Source organism: Pyrus communis, chromosome 8, assembly GCF_963583255.1.
Source record: "Pyrus communis chromosome 8, drPyrComm1.1, whole genome shotgun sequence".
Taxonomy (NCBI): Eukaryota; Viridiplantae; Streptophyta; class Magnoliopsida; order Rosales; family Rosaceae; genus Pyrus; species Pyrus communis.
This window is the reverse complement of record NC_084810.1, coordinates 4,450,441-4,475,751: the sequence shown is the minus strand read 5'-3', so window position 1 is coordinate 4,475,751 and position 25,311 is coordinate 4,450,441. Positions and strand designations below refer to the sequence as shown.

General features: G+C 36.9%; 2 protein-coding genes across 3 annotated transcripts in view; both read left to right on the top strand.

The window, feature by feature from the left end:
* Positions 1 to 9,951: 9,951 nt before the first annotated feature.
* LOC137741411 (probable aminotransferase TAT2) overlaps positions 9,952 to 25,311 on the top strand; it is a 104,442-nt gene continuing 89,082 nt past the window's right edge. Inside the window, exons 1-8 of one of the 2 annotated variants that reach the window (XM_068481129.1) lie at positions 9,952 to 10,054; positions 12,846 to 13,241; positions 13,909 to 14,248; positions 14,363 to 14,581; positions 14,739 to 14,798; positions 15,131 to 15,286; positions 15,376 to 15,469; positions 15,573 to 15,721. In XM_068481129.1, coding sequence (XP_068337230.1) covers positions 12,979 to 13,241; positions 13,909 to 14,248; positions 14,363 to 14,581; positions 14,739 to 14,798; positions 15,131 to 15,286; positions 15,376 to 15,469; positions 15,573 to 15,691 — 1,251 coding nt within the window. In that variant the 5' untranslated portion in view covers positions 9,952 to 10,054; positions 12,846 to 12,978 and the 3' untranslated portion in view covers positions 15,692 to 15,721. Of the gene's footprint in view, positions 10,055 to 12,845; positions 13,242 to 13,908; positions 14,249 to 14,362; positions 14,582 to 14,738; positions 14,799 to 15,130; positions 15,287 to 15,375; positions 15,470 to 15,572; positions 15,863 to 25,311 lie in introns of those variants that run through there. The other variant, XM_068481128.1, reaches the window with a different exon arrangement.
* Positions 18,194 to 20,765, top strand: LOC137742310 (D-amino-acid transaminase, chloroplastic-like). The gene is made up of 5 exons (XM_068482150.1): positions 18,194 to 18,530; positions 18,665 to 18,726; positions 19,277 to 19,452; positions 19,627 to 20,300; positions 20,477 to 20,765. Exons 1-5 carry the CDS (start codon positions 18,494 to 18,496, stop codon positions 20,578 to 20,580), a joined length of 1,053 nt encoding a protein of 350 aa, XP_068338251.1. The 5' UTR covers positions 18,194 to 18,493; the 3' UTR covers positions 20,581 to 20,765.

The following is a 25,311-nucleotide window of genomic DNA, read 5'->3' as shown; positions in this document are numbered from 1 at the left end:
CCCATAGCTTCCCCCTTGTTGTGAGGCTGACGCCCCTCTCTATCTCTTCCCCAAAACCTCAACAATTTCTTCATATGACAAATTGTCAATTATAAATAACCCTTAATTTAGACCACTAATTAGAGATCTGGATTGGAAATAACCATTTCACGAAATGGATCCATCCCCACCAAATGGAAAGGCAGTTGCATTGCCAGGAACGGCCTGTAGTGAACAGCAACTGACTAAGTGCATTTTCGCCCATAAACTGAATAGCCAAGGCAATTCATATTAAAATATTAATATTTTTTTATTTTATAAAATAATAAAAAATAATTTTATTTTTAATTTCGAATCCTAATAAAAAAATAGGTTGAAAGTATTTGAAAATATAGAAATGTTGTGTAATGTGGAAGAACATGGTTATGTATTTATAGAAAAATATTGGTTGAAATGTTGTATTTTTAATTTATTTTTTTATATTTTTTTGTGTCACATCCTGGCTCAGGCCCCCACGACATCCCGAGCTCGACTCCACCGTAGCACGATATTATCCTCTTTGGGCCCCGACCACGTCCTCACAGTTTTATTTCTGGGAACTCACACGATAACTTCCTAGTGGGTCACCCATCCTGGGATTGCTCTCGCGCGAATTCGCTTAACTTCGAAGTTCCGATGGAACCCGAAGCCAGTGAGCTCCCAAAAGGCCTCGTGCTAGGTAGAGATGGGAATATACATATAAGGCTTACAGGATCCACTCCTCTGGGCGATGTGGGATGTTACAATCCACCCCCCTTAGGGGCCCAACGTCTTCATCGGCACACTTCAATATTTGAAAATATTGAAATGTTGTGTAATGTGGAAGAACATGGTTATGTATTTATAGAAAAATATTGGTTGAAATGTTGTATTTTTAATTAATTTTTTTATATTTTTTTGTGTCACATCCCGGCCCGAACCCCCACCACATCCCGGGCTCGACTCCACCGTAGCACGATATTGTCCGCTTTGGGCTCCGACCACACCCTCACGGTTTTTTTTTCTGGGAACTCACACGATAACTTCCTAGTGGGTCACCCATCCTAGGATTGCTCTCACACGAATTTGCTTAACTTCGGAATTCCGAAGGAACCCGAAGCCAATGAGTTTCCAAAAGGCCTCGTGCTAGGTAGAGATGGGAATATACATATAAGGCTTACAGGATCCACTCCCCTGGATGATGTGGGATGTTACAATCCACCCCCCCTTAGGGGCCCGACATCTTCGTTAGCACACTTTTGGCCAGGGATTGGCTCTGATACCAAATTGTCATATCCCGACCCGGGCCCCCACCACATCCCGGGCTCGACTCCACTGTAGCACAATATTGTCCGCTTTAGGGCCCGACCATGTCTTCACGGTTTTGTTTCTAGGAACTCACACGATAACTTCTCAGTGGGTCACCCATTGTCACATCCCGGCCCGGGGCGGATCACTTCCCGGGCCTGCTCCACCACCGTAGCACGATATTGTCCGCTTTGGGCTTACCATTCCCTCACGGTTTTGTTTTTGGGAACTCACGAGCAACTTCCCAGTGGGTCACCCATCATGGGATTGCTCTAGCCCCCTTCTCGCTTAACTTCGGAGTTCCTACGGAACCCGAAGCCAGTGAGCTCCCAAAAGGCCTCGTGCTAGGTAGGGATGGGAATATACATTTAAGGATCACTCCCCTGGGCGATGTAGGATGTCACAATCCACCCCCCTTAGGGGCCCGACGTCCTCGTCGGCACACACGCAACCAGGGTTAGGCTCTGATACCAATTTGTCACATCCCGGCCCGGGGCGGATCACTTCCCGGGCCTGCTCCACCACCGTAGCACGATATTGTCCGCTTTGGGCTTACCATTCCCTCACGGTTTTGTTTTTGGGAACTCACGAGCAACTTCCCAGTGGGTCACCCATCATGGGATTGCTCTAGCCCCCCCCTTCTCGCTTAACTTCGGAGTTCCTACGGAACCCGAAGCCAGTGAGCTCCCAAAAGGCCTCGTGCTAGGTAGGGATGGGAATATACATTTAAGGATCACTCCCCTGGGCGATGTAGGATGTCACAATCCACCCCCCTTAGGGGCCCGACGTCCTCGTCGGCACACACGCAACCAGGGTTGGGCTCTGAATACCAATTTGTCACATCCCGGCCCGGGGCGGATCACTTCCCGGGCCTGCTCCACCACCGTAGCACGATATTGTCCGCTTTGGGCTTACCATTCCCTCACGGTTTTGTTTTTTTGGAACTCACGAGCAACTTCCCAGTGGGTCACCCATCATGGGATTGCTCTAGCCCCCTTCTCGCTTAACTTCGGAGTTCCTACGGAACCCGAAACCAGTGAGCTCCCAAAAAGCCTCATGCTAGGTAGGGATGGGAATATACATTTAAGGATCACTCCCCTGGGCGATGTAGGATGTCACACCCATCTTGGGATTGCTCTCGCGCAAACTCGCCTAACTTGAAAATTCTGATGGAACCCGAAGCCAATGAGTTCCCAAAAGGCCTCGTGCTAGGTAGAGATGGGAATATACATATAAGGCTTACAGGATCCACTCTCCTAGGCGATGTGGGATGTTACATTTTGTACTTGTAATTAACTTTTTAGAATTTTTCATTTTTAATTTCTGATAATAATAAAAGATTAGTTGAAAGTATTTGAAAATATTGAAACAAGTGTAAGGTTGAAGAACATGGTTAGGTATTTATAGAAAAAAAAATTAATATTTTTTATAAATTTTTAATTGATTAACGTCAGCGTGACAACACCTAGGCGTTGCCTAGGCGATTTTGGCCTATTGAATGTCGGGCTCCTATGGAGCCCAATTGATTGGTGAGGGCTGGAGGCTTCTTTGGTGGTGGGGGGAGTGGGGAAGGCCTATCCCCACCGGAATTGGGCATGCTGGGGTTGCTCTTAGTGTACTTAATATTGTTTATTCTAAAAAAAAAAAAAATTACGGTAACTCCACATCAGCATTGTCATTTCTTTTTTTTTTTTTTTTTTTTTTTTTTTGCATCCTTTTCTTTCATTCCAAAGGTACCCTTAATCTTATCATTAGTTATAACTGATAAGTTATCATAATCTCTTAATTAATTCATGAAAAAGTAAAACAATAATTCTCCTAAATTTTAGCTTATTAACTATATGCACGTTCATCATCTTCTTCTTTCTCCAATCCTCATCATTTTCCTGTTCTTTTCTTGATGCACACGTTCATTATTTGGAGTACTTGAATAATAGATATAGAAACAATAATAATACCTGCTCAATGAGAAGAAGAATAAAATTCAAGTAAATTTTAGACTACAGTTTCCACCAATTGAGGTAGACAAACATTAACATGAACAAGAACAAGAAGATGGAAGAAAAAAAAGGTTTAAAACCCAACAAATTAGCAGAATTGTTATAGCGATGGGAGCTTTTGGCCAAGAGGTATTATAAACTCGATTTTCCCCCACATAGGTAGAAAACATTTCCACCAACACAGGTAGCATAACCCTTCTGCAAAGCACAAATATAAAGAGATACAAAGAAGAAATAAAAATGGAAACCGCAGCAAATTAACATACCTATTGATAGACCATTTTCCCCCAACGATGGTACAATAATAAACTAATTTTTCCAAATCTAGTTCACGGTAATTTTTGGATGAATTCTGTTAAAACGTACAATGATAATTGATGTACTTTGTTTTGAAATCATAGAAACTTTAGTTGTTGACGTCTACTTACTAGACCTCACCTATGATGATGTAACACTAGTGGTTTTCATTCAAAACATGCATATAAAATTAGACCCATATTACCCATTATTAAATGACTTGAATGCTAACCTGCGAAGACCTGGTACAATTAAGGTGCATTTGGATGGGAGGTTTTTTTTTTTTTTTTTTTTTTTTTTTTTTTTTCAATACACGATATCTTTACATTAAGAGGTGAAGAATAAATTGGTCACAAGATTCAAACTTAAGAGTACCTCTCACTTACAAATTAATAGAAATATTAGTAAACCGTAGTACTATATGTGACATCCCACATCGCCCAGGGGAGTGATCCTTATATGTATATTCACATCCATACCTAGCACAAGGCCTTTTGGGAGCTCACTGGCTTCGGGTTCCGTAGGAACTCCGAAGTTAAGCGAGAAGGGGGCTAGAGCAATCCCATGATGGGTGACCCACTGGGAAGTTGCTCGTGAGTTCCCAAAAACAAAACCGTGAGGGAATGGTAAGCCCAAAGCGGACAATATCATGCTACGGTGGTGGAGCGGGCACGGGAAGTGGTCCGTCCCGGGCCGGGATGTGACAATTTGGTATCATAGCCTAACCCTGGCCGTGGTGTGCCGACGAGGACGTCGGGCCCCTAAGGGAGGTGGATTGTGACATCCCACATCGCCCAGGGGAGTGATCATTAAATGTATATTCTCATCCTTACCTAGCACGAGGCCTTTTGGGAGCTCACTGGCTTTGGGTTCCATAGGAACTCCGAAGTTAAGCGAGAAGGGGGCTAGAGCAATCCCATGATGGGTGACCCACTGGGAAGTTGCTCGTGAGTTCCCAAAAACAAAACCGTGAGGGGAATGGTAAGCCCAAAACGGACAATATCGTGCTACGGTGGTGGAGCGGGCCCGGGAAGTGGTCCCGCCCGGGCCGGGATGTGACAAATTGGTATCAAAGCCTAACCCTGGCCGCGTGTGTGCCGACGAGGACGTCGGGCCCCTAAGGGGGGTGGATTGTGACATCCCACATCGCCCAGGGGAGTGATCCTTATATGTATATTCCCATCCCTACCTAGCACGAGGCCTTTTGGGAGCTCACTGGCTTCGGGTTCCGTAGGAACTCCGAAGTTAAGTGAGAAGGGGGCTAGAGCAATCCCATGATGGGTGACCTACTGGGAAGTTGCTCGTGAGTTCCCAAAAACAAAACCGTGAGGGAATGGTAAGCCCAAAGCGGACAATATCGTGCTACGGTGGTGGAGCGGGCCCGGGAAGTAGTCCCCCCGGGTTGGGATGTGACACTATATATGTAGTTATTATCTTTTCTTGTCTTATAAATTTCATAATTTAATAAAATTTTAAAGTATTTCCTAAAAACTCCCAAAGAATTCGTTATAATACGATCCAACAAAAAAGATTCTTAGTGGGGGATTATTTTCGGGAGATATAGAAAAATGCAAGACCTTGTTAACTAATTCCACGGAAGAAAGCGAAAGAATTCACTCTTTTATTTTGTTTAATAGAAATTTCCTATTTAATATTGGTAACCAGGAATATCGATAAAAAAATGATCCAGATGGTTCTTTCTACAATTCAATCTTATGTTTCCAAAGTCAAAATTCATTCTTCGGATTTTGACTTTGATTCCAATAAATTAAATTACTACTTGATCACCACACATGAAAATGTTTATTAAGTTTTATTAAATTAATACGGCACATTTGGATCAAAGTTAGGTGAGTTAAATGTCACTTATGAAGTTTCTTGTTTGGATAACTTATGAAGAAAAATGATATTAAGGCGAAGCCATGTAGAGACCAGTGAAGGCCTAGGCCTATCCTGGAGTTTTCGTTTTATATGTATTATCTGCAATCCTGTACAAAAATGAGAACGTGGCTCGTTCGTGGGGGCGGTTTCGCAGCCTCAAGTGGTCTTGAGGTTGAGACGTTCTGGTGTTAAACCTTTCAGATTTTTGCCTTTTGTTTTACCATATTAAACAAAGTCCCACCTCTGTTCTTTTTTTTTTTCTTTTTTTTTGTAATAATAAGCTTTATATTTTACCATATAAAAGTCATTTCACCTTTTGGCCAGTTAGTATAAAACAAAACTTAGACAATCTAGAACAATATCTAATTTTAGTTTTGGTTAAAAAGTCATAAACAAGTTTTGTTGTTATGATATAATCATTTAAATACTAAAAATTTAAGCTCTACCACTCTTGTTTGATTACAGTTTTCCACGTCAATACAAAAAACAAAACCTTTAATTTTTCTTCCATTCAATAAAATTGCAATTATTTTGTCTGATTGCTTTGGTATGGCTTGAAGGCCCCTCCTAGTCTGAATTTCTGACTCCACCATTGATATTAATTAACTTACAACTGTGTTTTGAAGTTATATTTATAAAGTATTGTTAGAGTAAATTGACAATTCCTAACGAGACGTCTGAATCTATAGACTAGCTATATTGACAATTCCTAACGAGACGTCTAAATTGACAATTTCAGATTTTTGCCTTTTGTTTTACCATATTAAACAAAGGCCCACCTCTGTTCTTTTTTTTTTTTTTCTTTTTTTTTTTTTTTTGGTAATAATAAGCTTTATATTTTACCATATAAAAGTCATTTCACCTTTTGGCCAGTTAGTATAAAACAAAACTTAGACAATCTAGAACAATATCTAATTTTAGTTTTGGTTAAAAAGTCATAAACAAGTTTTGTTGTTATGATATAATCATTTAAATACTAAAAAATTAAGCTCTACCACTCTTGTTTGATTACAGTTTTCCACGTCAATACAAAAAACAAAACCTTTAATTTTTCTCCCATTCAATAAAATTGCAATTATTTTGTCTGATTGCTTTTGTATGGCTTGAAGGCCCCTCCTAGTCTGAATTTCTGACTCCGCCATTGATATTAATTAACTTACAACTGTATTTTGAAGTTATATTTATAAAGTATTGTTAGAGTAAATTGACAATTCCTAACGAGACGTCTGAATCTATAGACTAGCTATATGTTTTTTTGTTGTAATCGTTTGTTGTTTATTTCTCACGTTGGAAAGATCATCATCAGGATTAATTAAAGACTCCCGCTCAAGTACGTTAATTAGTCATGCATATGCATTTCGTTTTATATTTTTGTTAATAAGATACTTGATCTTATTATTTTTGGCATATTGTGTTTGGACTAATAGAAAGAATAAAAGCAGCAGCTTCTAAAGACAATATGCCAACAGATTAATGATCGCAACAGTCCAAAGAAGCTTCTTCTAATTCACATCTCCCAATTTGCACACAAATTGCGGTGATTAATCTTTTGGCGTGGATTGAGTTGATGTATTTTGTTTAGATGAAAAGGGTTAAATTGAGGCAATGAACAATGAACTATAACACGCATTTAATTTTAATCTCTGAATTTTAATAACAGTTGCTCAAGTCCTTGAATTATATCTTGTGGTTCACTTGTGGTCCCTTTTGCTAACTCCGACAATTTTTATTGGATATCTGAGGCTAGTGGGTTTAGGCTACGTAGAGAAAAGATAGGGTGAAGGATTCTTCAAGGTACGTAGTACGTAGAGATCTACGTTATATTTCAGGCTTAATTTGCCCCCACAACTTATGTGTTAAGGAAAGATGCGAATTAGCCTTGTGGATACAATGACGCTCAATTTAATGCCTAGTGATCGTCAAAGTTTTGCACACTCCTAAGATAATCCCCAAATGCACCAAGGATAACAAAGATACTTGAATATAACCAAGAAAAAAAAAATTGCAAAAACTTTTGTTATTGGTGCTTTGGTTTGTTATGAAAAAGGTAGGGAGATGTAGATAGCTTACGTGGCACGCAAGCTGAAGTAACTACGTCCTTAGGTGGCTTGAATGCTAATGCGGGCGTGCCAATTTGCTACCGAGCTTTTACAGGCGAATGTTTTGAATATGGTGAAATGTGCTGCTGACTTCTGAACTGAGCGATTTAGGTTGAGGAAGGAACACTCTTGGCCTTGGGTTCTATAACATAAAGACAAGGTTATGCAAATCGCTATGAAGTTCAAAAATGGTTTGGTTGTCTGTGTGCTAAACTCTAAAAGTAACCTGTAAGTAACACATCACTTCATCGAGAAAACTAATGTAGGACCTTGTTCGGTAAAAGAATCAAAGATTCTTCACCGGCTAAGACTTAAGATAAATAATCAGCCGAACTTGAGAGAAACGCCATCTAACCAAACAATCGAGTCTCTTAAGGCAAACTGACTTTACAACTCCGGCCCGTCTATCCAATTGGTCACATTTGCTGGTTGCTTCTAGAAAATCCCATCTATCAAGTAGATCATCTTTGCTGATTGCTTCTGGAAAATCCCATCTATACAATCGGTCGTCGTCCGTCGACTGCCAACCCAAACCCGTCTACCTAGTTGAAATTTGTGTTGACGGTTAGTAAACAAGTTAGTTTTCTCAAAAGGTATGAGACGTTTCATGTAGAATGTTGATTTATGTGTTGAATTGAAGATCCTCTCCACACTGCAGAATTTTAGGAGGGATCGAATTCAACATACTTTCAATATTGTATTCATTCACTAACTTACAGTCTTGGAAACACAAGTTTTGCCACTCGTTTCTTGCTTCAGGCAAAAAGATCATCTTTCGGTGATCGAAACATTCTTCCATAACAAGGCATAAAGCTCGGGAATCCTCTTCAGTGAGTTACTCAGTCTACATTTGCATCGTGCATATGCCTTCGAATGAAGATCATAGCAGTAACTTTGTCTACTTCACCAACCAGAGTGTTCCTTTCAACTTCAATAGTGGCTCTCAGACTCTTTATGGTAAGGTGGAGCTTCACATCTTGGACCTTTTCAAGTAGTTTTTTTTTTTTTTTTTAAAGACCTCCAAAACGGTAAAGTCGACTTTGTTAATGTACGACATGTTGTTGTAACAAAGTGAACAAGATTATGGTTAGTGCTATGGAAAAACATCTATAGTCAAAAGGTAGAACGTTCGAGTTCTATTAGACACATTTTAGTTTAATTGTAGGATGAAAAACTGCGGGTTTCATGGGTGTATTATTTTATGAAACTTCGGATTTCTCATGGCACTTTTTTTTTTAACTTTAAGTTCAAATTTAAAATATGAAATTCAAGTTCATGGGTATCTGCAAGCAAACGCATACACAATATAGTGAATGAGGGGTAGCTTCGGTACCCTATGTGAAGAAAATAAGTCATGACCCAAAACTGGGGCTGATGTGGGCTACAGGCCCAATATGGTTGATGCTGGGCTGCGAGTCAGCTTATGTAAAAATTATGTAGGATGTTCAAATGTTTTTAATCAAGTAAAAAAGAAAGTATAATTATAAGGTATGACTACAATACTTAGATTTAATACAATCAACAGTCAGATAATAATTATATTAAATACGTAATATAAATTTTGTATGATCGTCAAATAGTAATTGTATTAAAAACATGTAAGTATTGTAGTTAGTTCCGAATAGAATAAAAAAAAAAATTGGGTGGCCCTTTGAGATGGACCCTGTACTGTTGTTCCTACGGCACTCCCCCAACGCCGCAAATTGCTAACTGATCGCTGATAAGTTTAATCGTCATCAACACGGGATGTTAAGCCTCCACTCGTATATTGAATTTTTGCAAGCTAATTGCCAGGTCTACCGACCACTTGCTGGTATTATTCGACAGACGCGAGATCGTAAATTCTTTTTCTTTAACATGCTCAGTATTTTTACTTATTTATGACATAATGTGATACACTGTTATTGTGAACTTTATTTTAATTCATTGTTCATAGATTATATTTGCAAAAAAATTTGATAAATTCAAAATCGTTAATACAATCATTTGCAGCGAAAATACTAGACGAATACAATTCTAAAAAAAAAATTCTAAAACGACTACTATTTAATCTAATGGTCATACGATTTTCCGATTTAGTTGATTGTTGGAAAAATAATCTTCGAAGGAAATTAAACCTAAGAATCTTTACTCTTCTTAATTTGAGTTGACCGTTCAAAACCGACAGATGAAGATAGCTTTCCATGAGCAAGAGCCCATCCGATTGCTTCTTCCCAGTTGGATAGACGTGCTAGTCTTCTACTCTTCTCCACAAAAGATAACAAATCGATGAATCTTTGAGCTTATCTTAAAGATTAGAAATTGAAAGCAACCGCATTACATATTATCTTATAAATATGAGATAACATTCCACGACTTTTGGGAGGAGACTTATATATATATATCACTACCACTCATCAGGAAGCAAGTTTCACATGCACGTAAGAGAACTTCATGCATATCTCCATCATTTCTTCTGCTCACGATCTGCTGGTAACATTTTTTCCCCTTTTTTCTTCTGTTTTATTTCTACTTAAGTGTTTTTTCACTTTCTGGTATTATCCTTTGTTAAGAGAGTTCAATGATGTATTTTGAATTATAAAATGAATAGGGTTTAGTTTAGGGTTTGAGATATAGAGACAACATTGGAAGGCGCACTTCCATTTTCCAACCATGAACCATGCATTTTTCAAAAACAAGGGAGGGGGAGGTGTGAATCCATCACACACCCGTTTTCCAAAAACAAATGGCGCCCTTCTATTCACACATCTTTTCAATTTTTTGTCGTTGAAGATTTATTTTGTGCTTTTAAGAAGATGTTAATAAAATTATTTATTCTTCTTCACTTGTAAGTGAAAGATCAGATTTGAATTTCGTGGATAATAATAATTTTGAATTTTTCATTTGAAATTTAAACCTGAGACATCTAGTAAAAATAAAACTAAATTATAATTTTAAGTGATACTTATAAAAGAAAACATTGCGAGTCATTTCGATTCTAACGGGTTGTGTGTGACACTTTTGTCGAGCCACTTGTGTAGCTATTAAAACCCAATTTCCTAGAAAAACCCGTTTGTGATAGGATAAGAAGACAGTAGTCATAGGCGGTATGGAGGAATTGACCCAAAATACAAGGTAGTCTGGAAGACAAAGTGAGGATTGTCTGCCCTCCCATCCCATACATTTCATATTCCCTTCTATTTTTATGGTCATGGTTAAATATTTTGTCTCATTATTTTTATAAAAAAAATCAATATAAAATGTTGACGTGACTTAATCACAGAATATAGGAGGGGATGGGAAGGGCAGACAATCCAGGTTCGGACAAAATTGGCATATATAATATAAAATTGTTATTTTTATTATTTATTTGTATCATCATTTGTATTATTTTTTTGATAGAGATGAAATTCACATGTTTTGATTAGTCTTACTATTGAAAAGATAATACAAATAATATTACAAATACAAAATAATTGTAGCACTACTCTGTATAATATTGCAACTCTAACAATTTCCTCTTAATTATACGTTTCTCCTCCTTACGGGGCTCTCTTGTCTTTGTTGGATAAAATTTCTCCAACCAAAACCAAAAACAAACAAAAAAACCATACAAAACAAAAATCCAACGTAACATTTGGGAGAATGTTATTTTTAGGGTAATGCTAGAAGACTAAATTTAAAGACAAAATTTACAAACTAATGATATGTCACCAATAAAAATAAACACGTTTATCAATATTTAAGTAATAAATCAATCATCAATTTTTATGTTTTTTTTTTTTTTGCGTACTAGAGTTTACCATCTCGTCTCAAATACATCCTCCAACAAAATTTTCATAAGGAGAGAAAGAAAAATGACACGTGAAGATAACTACCAACAACCTCATTTAATAGCTACATAATTGGATGTGGTGTGAGTTTGGTACAGGTCGCGTTTTCGATCGAATTACACGTGTATACACAGCCTATTTCGTGGAAGGACAATCATTCAAATCAACTTGCAATTTGTAAACATGGTTTAGGAAAAGAATTCCAAAACCAATACGAGATGTTTGTATGTGACAGTTTTTGTCACCTTATACGAGTTTAGGAAAATTTCAATTCAGATGGAATACGTCATCGTTTTACTTGGCTACACTTATTGTTTGTTTGGTAACCAAGAAAATGGCCACAATCTCGACGGTAAATTGTCTTAAGGGACCCAAAAATTATGATTTTCGCATGATGCATAGAAAAAAAAGATTTATTTCGTTTTCATAGGAATAACATGGTTCCTAAGCAACTCCAAACTAGGTCTAGGCTGGTTACTGATTTTGAGTATCTTAGTCCAAATCAACCCTTCCATTCAAATTTACTTTTTTCTACAATGATAGAATAATTACATTAATTCATCTAAGAATTCGAGTTTGTTGTGGTGCATAAGTGTGAAGCACACTGCTCTAACCAACTTAGCTAAACTCAAATCTGCTCACCCAATTGTACTTCCAATTCAGACTAATATGCGCATTACTTGCTAAAATTAACTGTTTGTGAGAATTTTCTAGTATGTATTTTTTATCTTTTACAGGTCAATATATACATATATATACGTATGTATAGTTAGGATCGGTGTACATGCACATTTTTTGACACACTTTTGTTGAGCGACTCCGTGATGTATTTCAACAAACCAACCATTTTTTTTAGGCCTTCTCTCAAAGATAATGTCTGCAAAAAAATACCCATATTTAAAATAATCTGAATGTTGGATTAAGTGAGTATCTCTTTGCAAAACTGTATTCTTCCATTTTCTTCACTACAAATGAATGTCTGAATAGTTTTGAATTTATCTTATTTTTTGCAAGAATGACCTATGAATGATGAGTTAAAATATATACAATTCAGATCCTTGAAAGAAGTTACGAAATGAGAACCATAAAAAAAAAATTCAATATGATTGTCCCTCGGATCCTTCAATCCTAACCCATATATTTTCAATTTGTCTACTCGTATGATCGAGTTTTTTGAAGGTTTGTACGTTAGAAAAATTTAGTAAAATAGGACAAAATTTAGACGAAAGATGAATGTACTTAACCACACGAGTGTTATCCAAAGTTTTTTTCACCGCAAGAGTAACATTGAGATATAACCCTTAGTGCAATCTAGGCCAGAAGTTAAAAGAAAGTGACATGTTGGTAGTGTGTTGAACTAAAACTCCATCCAGCAGTTGCCATGTTTTGTTGTATTAATTCGTGCACAAGCATTGAAAACCTCACATGTGGTTGTTTATTTGGACATGCAGGCCCTCCGAGTCAGTCCACTTGTCGGACCCCCTCCTCCATTTCCCTGCGTTTCTCTGACCTCAAACACCAAAAAGCCCACCTCCCCAAGCTCAAACAAAAGACCCCTCCCCCAGACAACCCAACAAATCCTCCATGGAAAACCGCACCTCGAACCTCCAAGCTGCACCAGTGGACACTACTTGTTCGACAATCACCATCAAAGGCATCCTCAGCTTGCTGCTGCAGAATGTCGACGAAAACGACGTCAGACGGCTGATTTCTTTGGGCATGGGCGACCCGACTGCCTTCTCTTGCTTCCACACGACGCATGTTTCGCAGGAAGCTGTAGTCGACGCCCTCCAGTCCGACAAGTTCAATGGCTATGCACCCACTGTTGGTCTTCCTCAAACCAGAAGGTAAATTGTTAATTTTGGTTTTTCTTTCTGGGATTTTGTTGGTTTAATTATTCAAATTGGTTGTCTTGTTCTTTCTTGTTATGATCGAATTCTTGTCCAGGATTCTAAATGCTGCCAAATTCGGTTTCTGGGTTTCTGGGTTTCTGGGTTCCTGGAGTTTATGGCGTTTGGTTTCAATTTGCATTTTTTAATGTTCTAGTTGCACTACTTTCGTAGTTCTGTTCACTTCTCTTTTTACTTTACATATACTGATCGGATTGTGGAGGATGTTTTGTTACTAATGGCGTGGTACAAATCGAGGAGGAGCAATACGTTTGCCTTGTGAGTTATGAGGTTATAGCATTTTAAAGCTTTTTGGATTATTCAGTGAATACATGATTGAATTCATAAGGTTTCGTCGAGTAATTAGCTTGATAGATAATGGGATATTCTGATTATTAAACAATGCAAATCTTGTTTAGTGTCAAAAAGCCAAGCTCCTATCTTCCTTGATGATGGGGTGTTTAAATGGTGACGGAATTGATACATGTGTTGGATAATAGACTGCAGGCTTGTACGGCAAGCAAACATCGGGCATATTCCCTTGAGGGGGTATTTCAATTTAATGATATTCATGGTGCATATTCATCACAGATATTATTAATTTTGCTATTTCACTTCATGACAGAGCAATTGCTGAGTATCTGTCTCGTGATCTTCCATACAAGTTAACATCTGATGATGTTTTTGTCACATCTGGTTGCACACAAGCCATTGATGTCGCGTTGGCAATGCTTGCTCGCCCCGGTGCCAATATCTTGCTTCCAAAGCCATGCTTCCCTATTTATGAACTTTGTTCTGCTTTTAGACATCTTGAAATTCGACATTTCGATCTCCTGCAAGAGAATGCATGGGAGGTTGACCTTGATGCTGTTGAAGCTCTTGCAGATCACAACACAGTTGCAATGGTAATTATAAACCCCGGGAATCCTTGTGGGAATGTGTACAGTTACCAACATCTGGAGAAGGTTAGTGTCTATGGTATTGTTATGGCATCAGGACAGAAGATTGTACACTAAGAGATCTGTTTTGGTTATTGGCACTGGATATCATTGTAACCTATTGTTTTGTATCGCACTTAGATCGCAGAAACTGCAAAAAACCTTCGAATTCCTGTAATTGCTGATGAAGTTTATGGGCATCTTGCTTTTGGGGATAAACCATTTGTGCCAATGGGAGTTTTTGGATCAACTGTTCCGGTTCTTACTCTCGGGTCCCTGTCAAAGAGATGGATAGTTCCTGGATGGCGACTTGGTTGGTTTGTGACGACTGATCCATGTGGCATGTTTAGAATACCCAAGGTTCTCCTCCCTCTTTCTCTTTCTCTCACACACATGCGCAAACACATACACAGGATTCTCAGAAATATAAACTTCATATATAAAGTGGATGATGCAAGTATAAAAATCATGACGATTATTGATTAGGAACTCCATATACTATTTTAATTCTGTGTAGGTTATTGAGCGCATCAAGAAGTATTTTGACATCTTGGGAGGGCCTGCAACTTTCATTCAGGTTTGTTACTCATATGCTTGTTTTGAATTACTCAAACGCGTTAATGCTAGTGTTCTTGATTAGTGGCCTTATTTGGCTTCAGATCATTCTACATGCGGCCTCAATCTTCCACAAGCTATTATTTCTTAGATTTCATATCAGATTGGTATAATTAAAGACAATTTCGAATACAAATCTGTTAAATGTCAAAACTTACTCACAGCTCCTCAGGATTTGGAAGTTGGAATCAAAACCTGAAAAACACAATATTAGATTTGCATGTTTAAACTTGTGTCGGGGTGTTAACTTATTTTTCGTCTCTGTTTCCAAATGACATATCTGGTGAGTTATAGGCAGCAGTTCCTCGCATCCTTCAACAAACCGAAGAGGCTTTCTTCAAGAAAACTCTCTATTTGCTGAAGCAGTCCTCAGACATTTGCTGTGATAGGATAAATGAGATCCCTTGTCTTACCTGTCCCAGCAAACCAGAAGGATCCATGGCCGTAATGGTGAGAAATTAACGGAAACACATTTGTTTATATACTTTGAACTTAGCATTCTAATACATCTTTGCTTATTAATTTTCTGTGTAATGCAGGTGAAATTAGACCTTTCACTACTGGAAGATATCAATGATGATATTGAGTTTTGTTTCAAGCTCGTCAAAGAGGAAAGCGTTATCTTTCTTCCAGGTTAGAAATTAATGAACAATTAGAACCATATTTTCCATGACTTTTTTCTGGTTTACAAGCATCTCGCTGACTAACTAACGGAGATTACATTTGTGTATTGCAGGAACAGCAGTAGGGCTGACCAGTTGGATACGCGTTACATTTGCTGCTGATCCATCTTCCATTGAAGAAGCTTTGAGGAGGACAAAGTCTTTCTACCAAAGGCATGCCAGAAAATTATAGATGTATTACATATATTTATACACAAATAGCCAACAGGAAATAGCAAATTATATGTAAATCAGCTAGAAATCATTGTTTGCTGATGGTCTGGCATTTGTAATACTAAGAACGTATCTCCCATGTATTGAATGTTGGAAAATTTAATAATATTATTATTATATTAAATTTGTTCATTGAACGAAAATTATAAGTGGAGCCTTTTGGTGGAAAGATATGTCTACTTAAATGAAGTGTTGCAACTTTTGACTCTTCATGAATAGTCACATGTTTTCCAAATAGGTATCTCACATTCCATAAATAGAGAAGCCCCTTATAATCATTGATATAGCAATTAGAACTTTTCATTCTTTACATAATCATACATAGAGTGCACTAAATATTAGAGAGTCTCATTGAGTCCATATGAAAGAGTTTTCAACACAATCGTAGTTCATGGAGCTTTGCAATTTGGAGTGACACTATTACAAGGACGTGTTTATTGTATCTTGGAAGACATACGCCGATCAACCATAAGCACCGTAGTGGGGCGTAAACTTGTCTTAAGGATATGACAAAGCGTTTAACACTTGCCTCAACCATATATTCAGGTTTTTCTGATTCATTATATCATGTTCATTTAACATTGGTTACTCATGTGTATTCATTATTGTGATATATAATTGCATGAATTATTTTTTGATTTTCTATGTGATTTATTATAGCAACTAGACCGTAATTTTTCCAACATTGAATAGTAAACTCTTAGGCCTCGGTGGGTAATCCATCTCGTACCTCCAAGTTGGCCACACAATTTTCGTTTCTTCTTTCAATATACCTTGAAAATAGTTGTTCATCCATTCCAATTCAATCCTTCATACCAAATAAGGCCTTAACAACTATACCAATCAGTTATCTTACCATTGAAACAACTAAAGATGTAAAGGGGAATGCTAGCTAACTACGCTACCTTCACCTTTGCTATACCTTTCCTTTCTATTTTTTCGATTTTTCCTTCGCATTCACCTACGTTACTGTTAAATTTCAAGATGGTTTAGCCATTTGATTAAAAGTCGTTCACATTTGTTACAGGTCCCGGAGTTCCTAAATTCATCTTCTGCAGTACAAATGGCGTTTAGAGTTAGACTTGTCTTATTTCTCATCTTTAGCAAATTTATGATTTGACTAATGAATGTGACGGCCATCAAACTTGTCTTGTTTCTTATGTTCTGGTATGCGCTTAAATCAAGCTCAAATGTACGGACATATTATTAAACAATGCACCTTCATGGGTTCCACATAATCATTTGTCTTTATTTGTGGGAGGGATTCAAAGTGATGGTGTTGCCAAGAAGGTAGTTTGCATGTGAACACCGATATCAAATCTTTCGCACTTATTTTGTGCGTGTTTTCTATTATTAATTGGCGTATGGTGAATTTATAATAAAAAAATTAAAAAGGATTGAGTTTATAAATATTTGTCAATCAATTGTAAAGATCATATAAAAAGATTGGACACAAAATGAAGGTAGGAAATTTGAACTCGCCAACACCCTCTTGAACGAGCATAAAAATTAATGATTCTAACATAAGATTTAAAACGTAAAACAAGGCTTTTAACTTATGTGGATTGGTGGTAAAACAAAAACTTATGTGGCTTGGCATTATTGATTTTTAGGTGAGGTGTCTAGTATCGATGATGATTGCAATGTTGAATATTATATACAACACTTATGTGTGAAGCTTTATCATAAAATGTTTTGATGTTGTTAGTCGTGTAATTACCCATTACATATTGTATTTTATGTTATTATGTTCTCAATATGATTTTACATTCTTCCACTCATAAGCGATTGAGTAATACATGTTCATTAATTAAGAAACAACATTTTAGCAAATTTTCTTTTTAGTTTGGTATTGCTGTGCTTTGAAAAAAAGTTGTTTCTGCTGTGCTGTGAGAATAAGCAGTTGTGAAATAAAGCAGCAAAGTTTTTGGTAAACTTTTTTGTAAAAGTGCTTTTGAAAAAAAAAAAAAAACAGTATTATAGTGTTTGGTAAATTTTTATGTAAAACAAATATGAAAAAAAAACCGATTTTTCAAAGCTGGATTTTGCAGCTTCTTGTTTTTTGCTTTTTTTCATCCAAAATTGTGAAAAAAAGTTGAAACTGAATGTTTACCAAACACAAAAACAGCACCCAGCTTTTTTTAATACCAATTTTTTTCAGAATCAACTCAATACCAAACCAGGCATAAATATAAGGATGAAGAGGCCATGTATTCACCGTATAAGATCTTTTATATTTCATTGTTTCCTCTTTTTTTCCTTTAGTATATATGTCAATCATACCATCTCGTTTTCATTACAGTAGAACGAGATTCTGCTAAAAAGATGTCTTATTAATTAAAACTCATTATTCATTTGAAACTCCGCTTAAATTTTTAACTTGAATGAAAAATTCGTAAGTCTTAATCTCATTTTACTAGAATATTATTTACTTATTAGGAGTGCTTAATTTGATGCAATCATCACACGGGTACCTGGACATGGAATCTCTCCCAAAAGTAAAGCTACAGCACAAAGAACAAAAGTCAGTGGTAACGTTGACTGAATGATACAATCCACAACACCGCAAGACAAACTGCAAACTTGCAAAGGGTTGAAACAAAAATGGATTCCCTTCCCTTCCATTCTAAATTAACTTTAATTGTTGATTAATGGCAGTATAAAACCAGTTCCATATCCCCTAATCCTCCATCACCCTTCTTCCTCACTCTATTGCTTAATTGTAATCAACTCTGGTAATTAATTCTGCTTCTGCTAATCCATGGCAAGCCACAGCTCTTCTTCTGAAAAGAAATCAGGTGAGAACTTCTGTTCTGTGTATTAATTTTGTGTTTTGGGGTTTTTCCATTTGTAAATTATCTGATCATGGTGATCCGTAAACATAATTGGTGCTTTGACTGTTGATGAACTTCTTGCTGCTGTTGTTGTGAAGATACATTGGAGGCTGGAGATGTCAATGATTTCAAAGTTCATGTGTTCAAATCATCATCCGAGGTGAGAACTCGAAACCCCCATTTTTTTATATCACAGGCTGCCATGGTTTATTTCAGCCATGTAAATTGTGAACCTTGTTAATTTCCTATGGCCTTGAATTCTTCAGTGTTCGCTGTTAGAAACACAGAGACTGGTCTAAATGTGTTATGCATACAATTATACAGGACAGTTGTTTTGTAACTTGGTTTCAAATTATCTTTAGTTTATGTGTGGGAGCACGAGTTGAGTTCGAAAGAACTGAGTTGAGAGCTTGAGAGATTCTTAGATAGTTGCATTCTAAGATCAATGGCTTGTTACTTAAGTATAAATTGATACAATTACGCCGTTTTCTTTTGTGAGATTGATACTCATTGCTTAAATTTCCTTCTTATGGCCGAATCTAAACCTGTCATTCTACTCCATAAATATTCTGGTCGGAGGGGAAATTACCAAACGTCTAGCATTCCCTCACGCTTAGTGCCAATGAGTTTTTTATTTGATTTGAGAGAAAATAGAAGACTATGCCTGTCTAACTCCGAACTTTCTAATTTGATGGTGTTTTATCAACCAGTTGCTTGAAAAGCTGCATGACAAGTGGAGCCAAGTTGAAAAGAAACCATACGCAGCCATGTTCTCGAGCACTTATGGTGGAATTATTCTTGATCCAGCTTTGATGGTGATTCCAATTGACGATCACATGGTTCATCGAGGCCATGGTGTGTTTGACACAGCGGTTATCTTAAATGGGTAGGCATCTTTAGATTTTTCCTCTTTGGTTCTCCAGCTTTATAGCTTATATTTTGCAACACTTTTGTTGTAAGGTTTCATTCAAGTATACTATAGGCTTCGGAGTTTTGTTCTTTTGTCACATCCAATAAGGCATAGAGTTTGAGTTATTGATTTGAGTTCTGATTCCTGCAGATTCATCTATGAACTTGATGTCCACCTAAACCGCTTCCTAAGATCATCTTCAAAAGCGAAGATCTCCTCTCCTTTCCCTCAATCAACTCTTCGAACCATTCTTGTGCAACTGGCTGCAGTATCACAGATCAAGAAAGGAACTCTGAGATATTGGCTGAGTGCAGGTCCCGGAAACTTCTTGCTCTCTCCTACAGACCTGCCAACACCCGCTTTCTATGCAGTAGTAATTGACGAGGACTTTTCTCAGTGCAAAGAAGGGGTTAAAGTTATCACATCCACCATTCCCATGAAATCACCTGAGTTTGCAACAATGAAGAATGTGAACTACCTTCCAAATGTCCTTGCAAAATTGGAAGCCGAAGAGAAGGGAGCAAATGCTTCCATATGGGTTGATGAGGAAGGTTACATAGCAGAAGGTCCAAATGTGAATGTCGCTTTTATAACTCATGACAAGGAGCTTGTAGTGCCCTTCTTCGATAAGATCCTTAGTGGGTGCACCGTGCTAAGGATGCTTGAACTAGCACCGAAGTTGGTTGAGCAGGGGCGCCTTAAAGCTATAAGGACTGCAAATCTAACTGTGGAAGAAGCCAAAAACTCAGCTGAAATGATGTATGTAGGAAGCACACTTCCTGTTTTGCCAATTATCGCGTGGGATGAACAACCTATTGGAGATGGTAACGAACGACGTGCTCTTAAACTTTTTATCAACTTTAAATGAATGTAGGGCTTTCATACTGAGGCTCCCTACTTTTTTTGTGTCGTAAAATCAGTTGCCACCCTGCTTTTCCGATGCAGCGATATTTATATTCTTACAATGGATTGCTGATTTGTTGTAACTTTTGTGTAACAGGAAAGGTGGGAGAATTGACAATGGCACTCTCAGATTTTGTTTGGGAGGATATGAATGCAGGCCCGGTTGGTACGCAGAGGACTGCTGTTCCTTATACCGAGTAATCAGATCAGGATGCAGAAGGCAGGCGTGTTCTCGCATCGAAGCTGCCTCTTTGATCATTACCCCTGGTGTTGCAAATGCTTTGACCATGCTCCATCTTTGGTTTCTTTGTGTGTGAAGATGGAGAGAAAATGATTGAATAAAATACTTAAGAAACTTTTCTTTGAATGAAAATCTTTTAGCAGAAGATATATTGGAAAATATGGGAAACCACATTGCAGTAATTTTAACTCCTTTACATCACGATCAACTTGAAACTATGAACTGCATCGATTGTAGCTAAGGATGGGCAACGGTTATGGCGGACGGATAATTGCAGTTATTTACCCATAACCGTTTATGTTCATACATGAATAACCGTTTACCCGTTGGGTAATTGCATAAGTGGTTATACTCATACCCATAACCGTTTATAAACGGTTAACCATACTCATAACCGTGTACCCATTTAACAATAACCGTTTACCAATTTACCTATTTTTTAACCCATTTATCCATTTTTTTACCCATTTACCCCTTTTTCACCCTCTAGATTTTTTTTTTTAACATCTTGAAAATTACAAAAGAAAAATATATCATAATTTTCGTTTTCTGACAATTAAACACCGTTATAGTCTCTGTCTTTGAAAGATAATTTGGATAGGATGCGAGAAATCAGAAGAGGGTGACAGAAGCAAGAGAGGGCAGAGTTGCTTGGAAGAGCTGTATTAAACCCGAAATACCTTTTAACATTTTGTTTACTGCTTCAATGTGTGTGTGTATAAAATATATATAGTTTACTGCTTCAATATCATGTATGCCTTCTAATTTTATATATGCCTATGTTATATATATATATATATATATATATATATATATATTATAATATTCGGTCGGTTCAGGATTAGCGAACATTTTTAAAGATGTGGCCGAATCGCAAGCCGAAACTTTCGGGATCCGTTCGGAGATGAGAGAGATGGCAGCAAGGAGGGAGAGATGAGTGGAGAACAGGCGTTTGAGACTTTAAGTTTGGCGAAGAGATTGAAAATTTAGGGTTATTATTTTTTTTTTTTTGTAATTTTACATATATTAAATTAAATGGGTAAATGTATATCCGTTATAACCGCGGGTAATAACCATAACCGATGAATACCCGTTACCATGGGTAATACCTATAACCGTTCATTTAAATTACACAGATAAACGGTTATAGCCCTAACCGTTTGTTCATCTAAACGGTTACCTATAACCATAACCGTGAACTTTAAATGAACAGATAATCACGATTACCCAAACCCATCGGCATTTTGCCCATCTCTAATTCTTCATTTCGTGCCGTAGTTAGCGTGAGATGTTTAACTCAACACACTTAAACTCTTCGAAAAGATGTGTCAAAGCGTACTTTTTGCTTTCAGATTGCATGACTATGGAATAATTCTAAACGCGAAAACCCTTTTCGAAAAGGATATTCTTGTTCCTTAACAATTGAAGAACAGCTCGAAATCCTACTGCCAAAAATGGTTAGAAGCAGCTCCAAATGCCAATTGCCAAGGCATGTCTGGTGTATCAGTATGATTCTGACAGTGCAAAAACATTTCCTTCAAGGGTTAAAAGTTTCAACTCCTCCAACATATAGATCTGCCGATGAACATCAATCTAATTAAACAGAAACTTGCCCCCTTCGATGCAACCTCAGTGTTTACGCACTTTCTACGAGTCGGACTGCGTAAACAAAATTTCGCGGGCAGGCATTCATTCTAAAGTAATTAATTAACGTTCATATGCACATTCATCTTTCTTTTGATTTGATGGTGGAATGCCGATGCGCCAAAAATAAAGAAAAAAAATTGCTTCTGCTTACAGCCATGAGCCAAAACATGGAAGACTTATCACAATAAATAAATCGCACCAGAACACGTTCATTAATACGTTAATAGGGTTTACAGAGAAACAAATATACATCTAACCCTTATTACATATCTAGAATAAATCAATCGCTTCATTACTACATTTCTAGGTTTTACAATGAAACAAATATACATCCATATTTGCAGCATCATGACCAATCCTCCAAATCAAATACAAAATTTTTTTTTTCTATTGCGACAGATAGTGAGCACATAAAGTTATTGTCAAAAAGATCTTAATTATATCTCTTTGAATCATCATTTCAATATCACTTTTTGTTTTACCAATCAATCGTCCTTGCAAAATCTACCAAGACATTGAAGGTGTAAATATTTAAAAAAATATTTTTAAATATCATACCGTTCAATAATCTTGTAGCTTCTTTCCATTCCTTTAATTTTGCTCACATATCGAATTTCTCAAGAAATATGTAAAAAACAGCTATAGTTACTCATTGCAGAACAACTCCCAGCTCTTTTCTACGTTCTCGACAAGAAAATAGAACTTTACCGATGTCACTAACTCCCAATATTAAAATCCCAAACTTACATACCATGTCCTCGGAAATCTTCCATGAATCTGCAACTTCTGCGTCGACCTCCAAACCAGTGACTTGCAGTGATTGATGACCCGGGGAAAAATACTCCGGCCAAGGATGTACCATCTCGTCCCTCGCAGATGTCTTCAAAGAAACATAAACACCTTCGTATAAACTGAGAAAGAGAGAAAGGTTTCTTCAAGTTTGCAACGTCAGATCTAAGATCTTGGATGCAAGAGATGAGGTTTCAGGGCATCGAAGGGGCACCCTTCTTTCGAATTTATATAATTGTGTGGCCACTTCGTTGTTTGGTCGGCTGCCAGCTAGGGTTTATACTTTCCTTTAATTGGGCTTTATTTGGGGAAGTCCAATCCACACACATGATAGTGATGGCATTTGCAGCCCGTCCTTTATGACTTTTTACCCGACAAACGACAGCAACCTCCACGCCTCACGCCAGACGTAACGGCCCCATTTAACAAATCTAATATCGTGCGATTAAAAAACGTACGCACAACGGCAAGTGCACAAAATAATATTATTCATTAGTTGACGTGAAAAATGCTAAGGAAATTTCTTTAAAAGTAAGATTCTTTATGAATTTTTTGTTATTTTATTTTTCTTAACATAATTCTCGTATCAATATTATAATACATTGTGCAAAAACGATAATATAACAGAGAGTCTCACTTTTGACAGAGTTTTCCTAACATTTCTTTAGTGCACTTATCAAAAACGATGTATGCGCGTGATTACTGTTTTGTTTAATTTCACAACGTTCAAAAATGCTACTGGTTGATTTATGAAACTGTGTGTGAAATTTCAGTGCCTTACAGTTGTTCATTAGACCAACTTTAGGAGGGAGACTCAAACCCAATATTTGGGTTTAAACTTGCAATTCAATAGGGAGACATAAATTCAAAAAAATTGGTTTTGAAATTCAAATTCGGCTAACCTAAATTTTTGGGGGCTCCACATTTTTTCAAAAGCAACGGTGCTAATGAATTATATTGGTCAACAGCTGGGCCCCAATTAGCAAGGGGCGTAGATACAAACCGTTTACATTTTAGGGGTCTCAATGGTCTTTCGATTTTTGGCCGTTGAGGATCAAAGGTCCAAATTAAGTTCATTTTTGGCAATTTAAGGATTTTGATCCAACGGTAAAAAATAAATTGGTTGAGTGGTTGGTTGGAACTTGGTGTGAATTGTTTGGTTTAGAAAATTTTGTTGGATTTAATTTTTTTTTTTTTAGGTTAAAATATTCTAAAATTAAATTAAGATAAACATAACTCAAATTTACAAAAAAAAAAAAAAAAAAAAAAATAGGGTTAAAACCAATCCACAACAACTAATAGACTTTACGTCCTGAAATTTAGGTCATGCGGTATCAGTGACATTCACGGTTCATAAAACTAAATTCTGTCTTTTGGTAGACCTAAATATTTGGGTTTGGGTTCAAGGGTTGGAGTTGATCTTAGTGATAAACGTTATAAATTTCGACATAATCGTGTTGAGAGTGTAAATCTTATATCGAATAATTAAGGAATCTTATATGTATTTATAAAAAAGTTTAGTTATACTTTATATTGTCATTTAATTTTACTATCAACTTTCATGATATTAGGTTACGTTAACCTAGGTGTTGCCCAGTAGCCCATTCTCTTCACTTCCCAATTCTACATTAACAGAAGTTCTTCTGTCCCAAAAAAAAAAAAAAAAAAGTTCTATGTTCGAATACCTCTCCTTGTTGATAGTAAAATCAAATCATCTTTCTGATTTTTTCTACTCAAAACTACACTAAGGAGACGAAGAAATATTTATACCCTAAACACAATAAGTTGAAGAAAATTACCCTAACCATCTGAACAAACCCCAACTTGCAAACCAAAACATCTTCTTGTAACACACAGAATTTAAATTCATAAATGTAGACTTGGAGTTGGGGCCTCGGGGGTGTGGGTCAACTTTCTTGATGATAAGGACTCCTTGGGCTCCAATAAAAGTTAAAAAAAAGAGGATACCCCTTGGACTCTAAATTGGTTGCAATATTGGGCGTCAAATTAGGCCCAAATACTAAACAAGCCTAAAGGTGAGCGGTAGCGGAAGAGTCACAAACCCCACGAACTGAGACTCACTAGTCACAACAACTAGCGAGTCATGAGTTTTTTGTTTTGTTTTTTTTTTTTTTTTAAACAAGCAGAAGTATCTATTTAAAAAAAAAAAAAAAACAATAGACTTAATCTCTTAAGGATCTAATAATAATATGATTTAAATTCGTTTGTATTGAGAATCAAATTTAATATTTTTC

Coding starts and splice junctions, on each gene's coding strand:
- LOC137742310 (XM_068482150.1), top strand. CDS start 18,494: ATGGCAAGCCACAGCTCTTCTTCTGAAAAGAAATCAG. Junction 18,531..18,664: donor TTCTTCTGAAAAGAAATCAG/GTGAGAACTTCT, acceptor GTTGTTGTGAAG/ATACATTGGAGGCTGGAGAT. Junction 18,727..19,276: donor TGTTCAAATCATCATCCGAG/GTGAGAACTCGA, acceptor TTTATCAACCAG/TTGCTTGAAAAGCTGCATGA.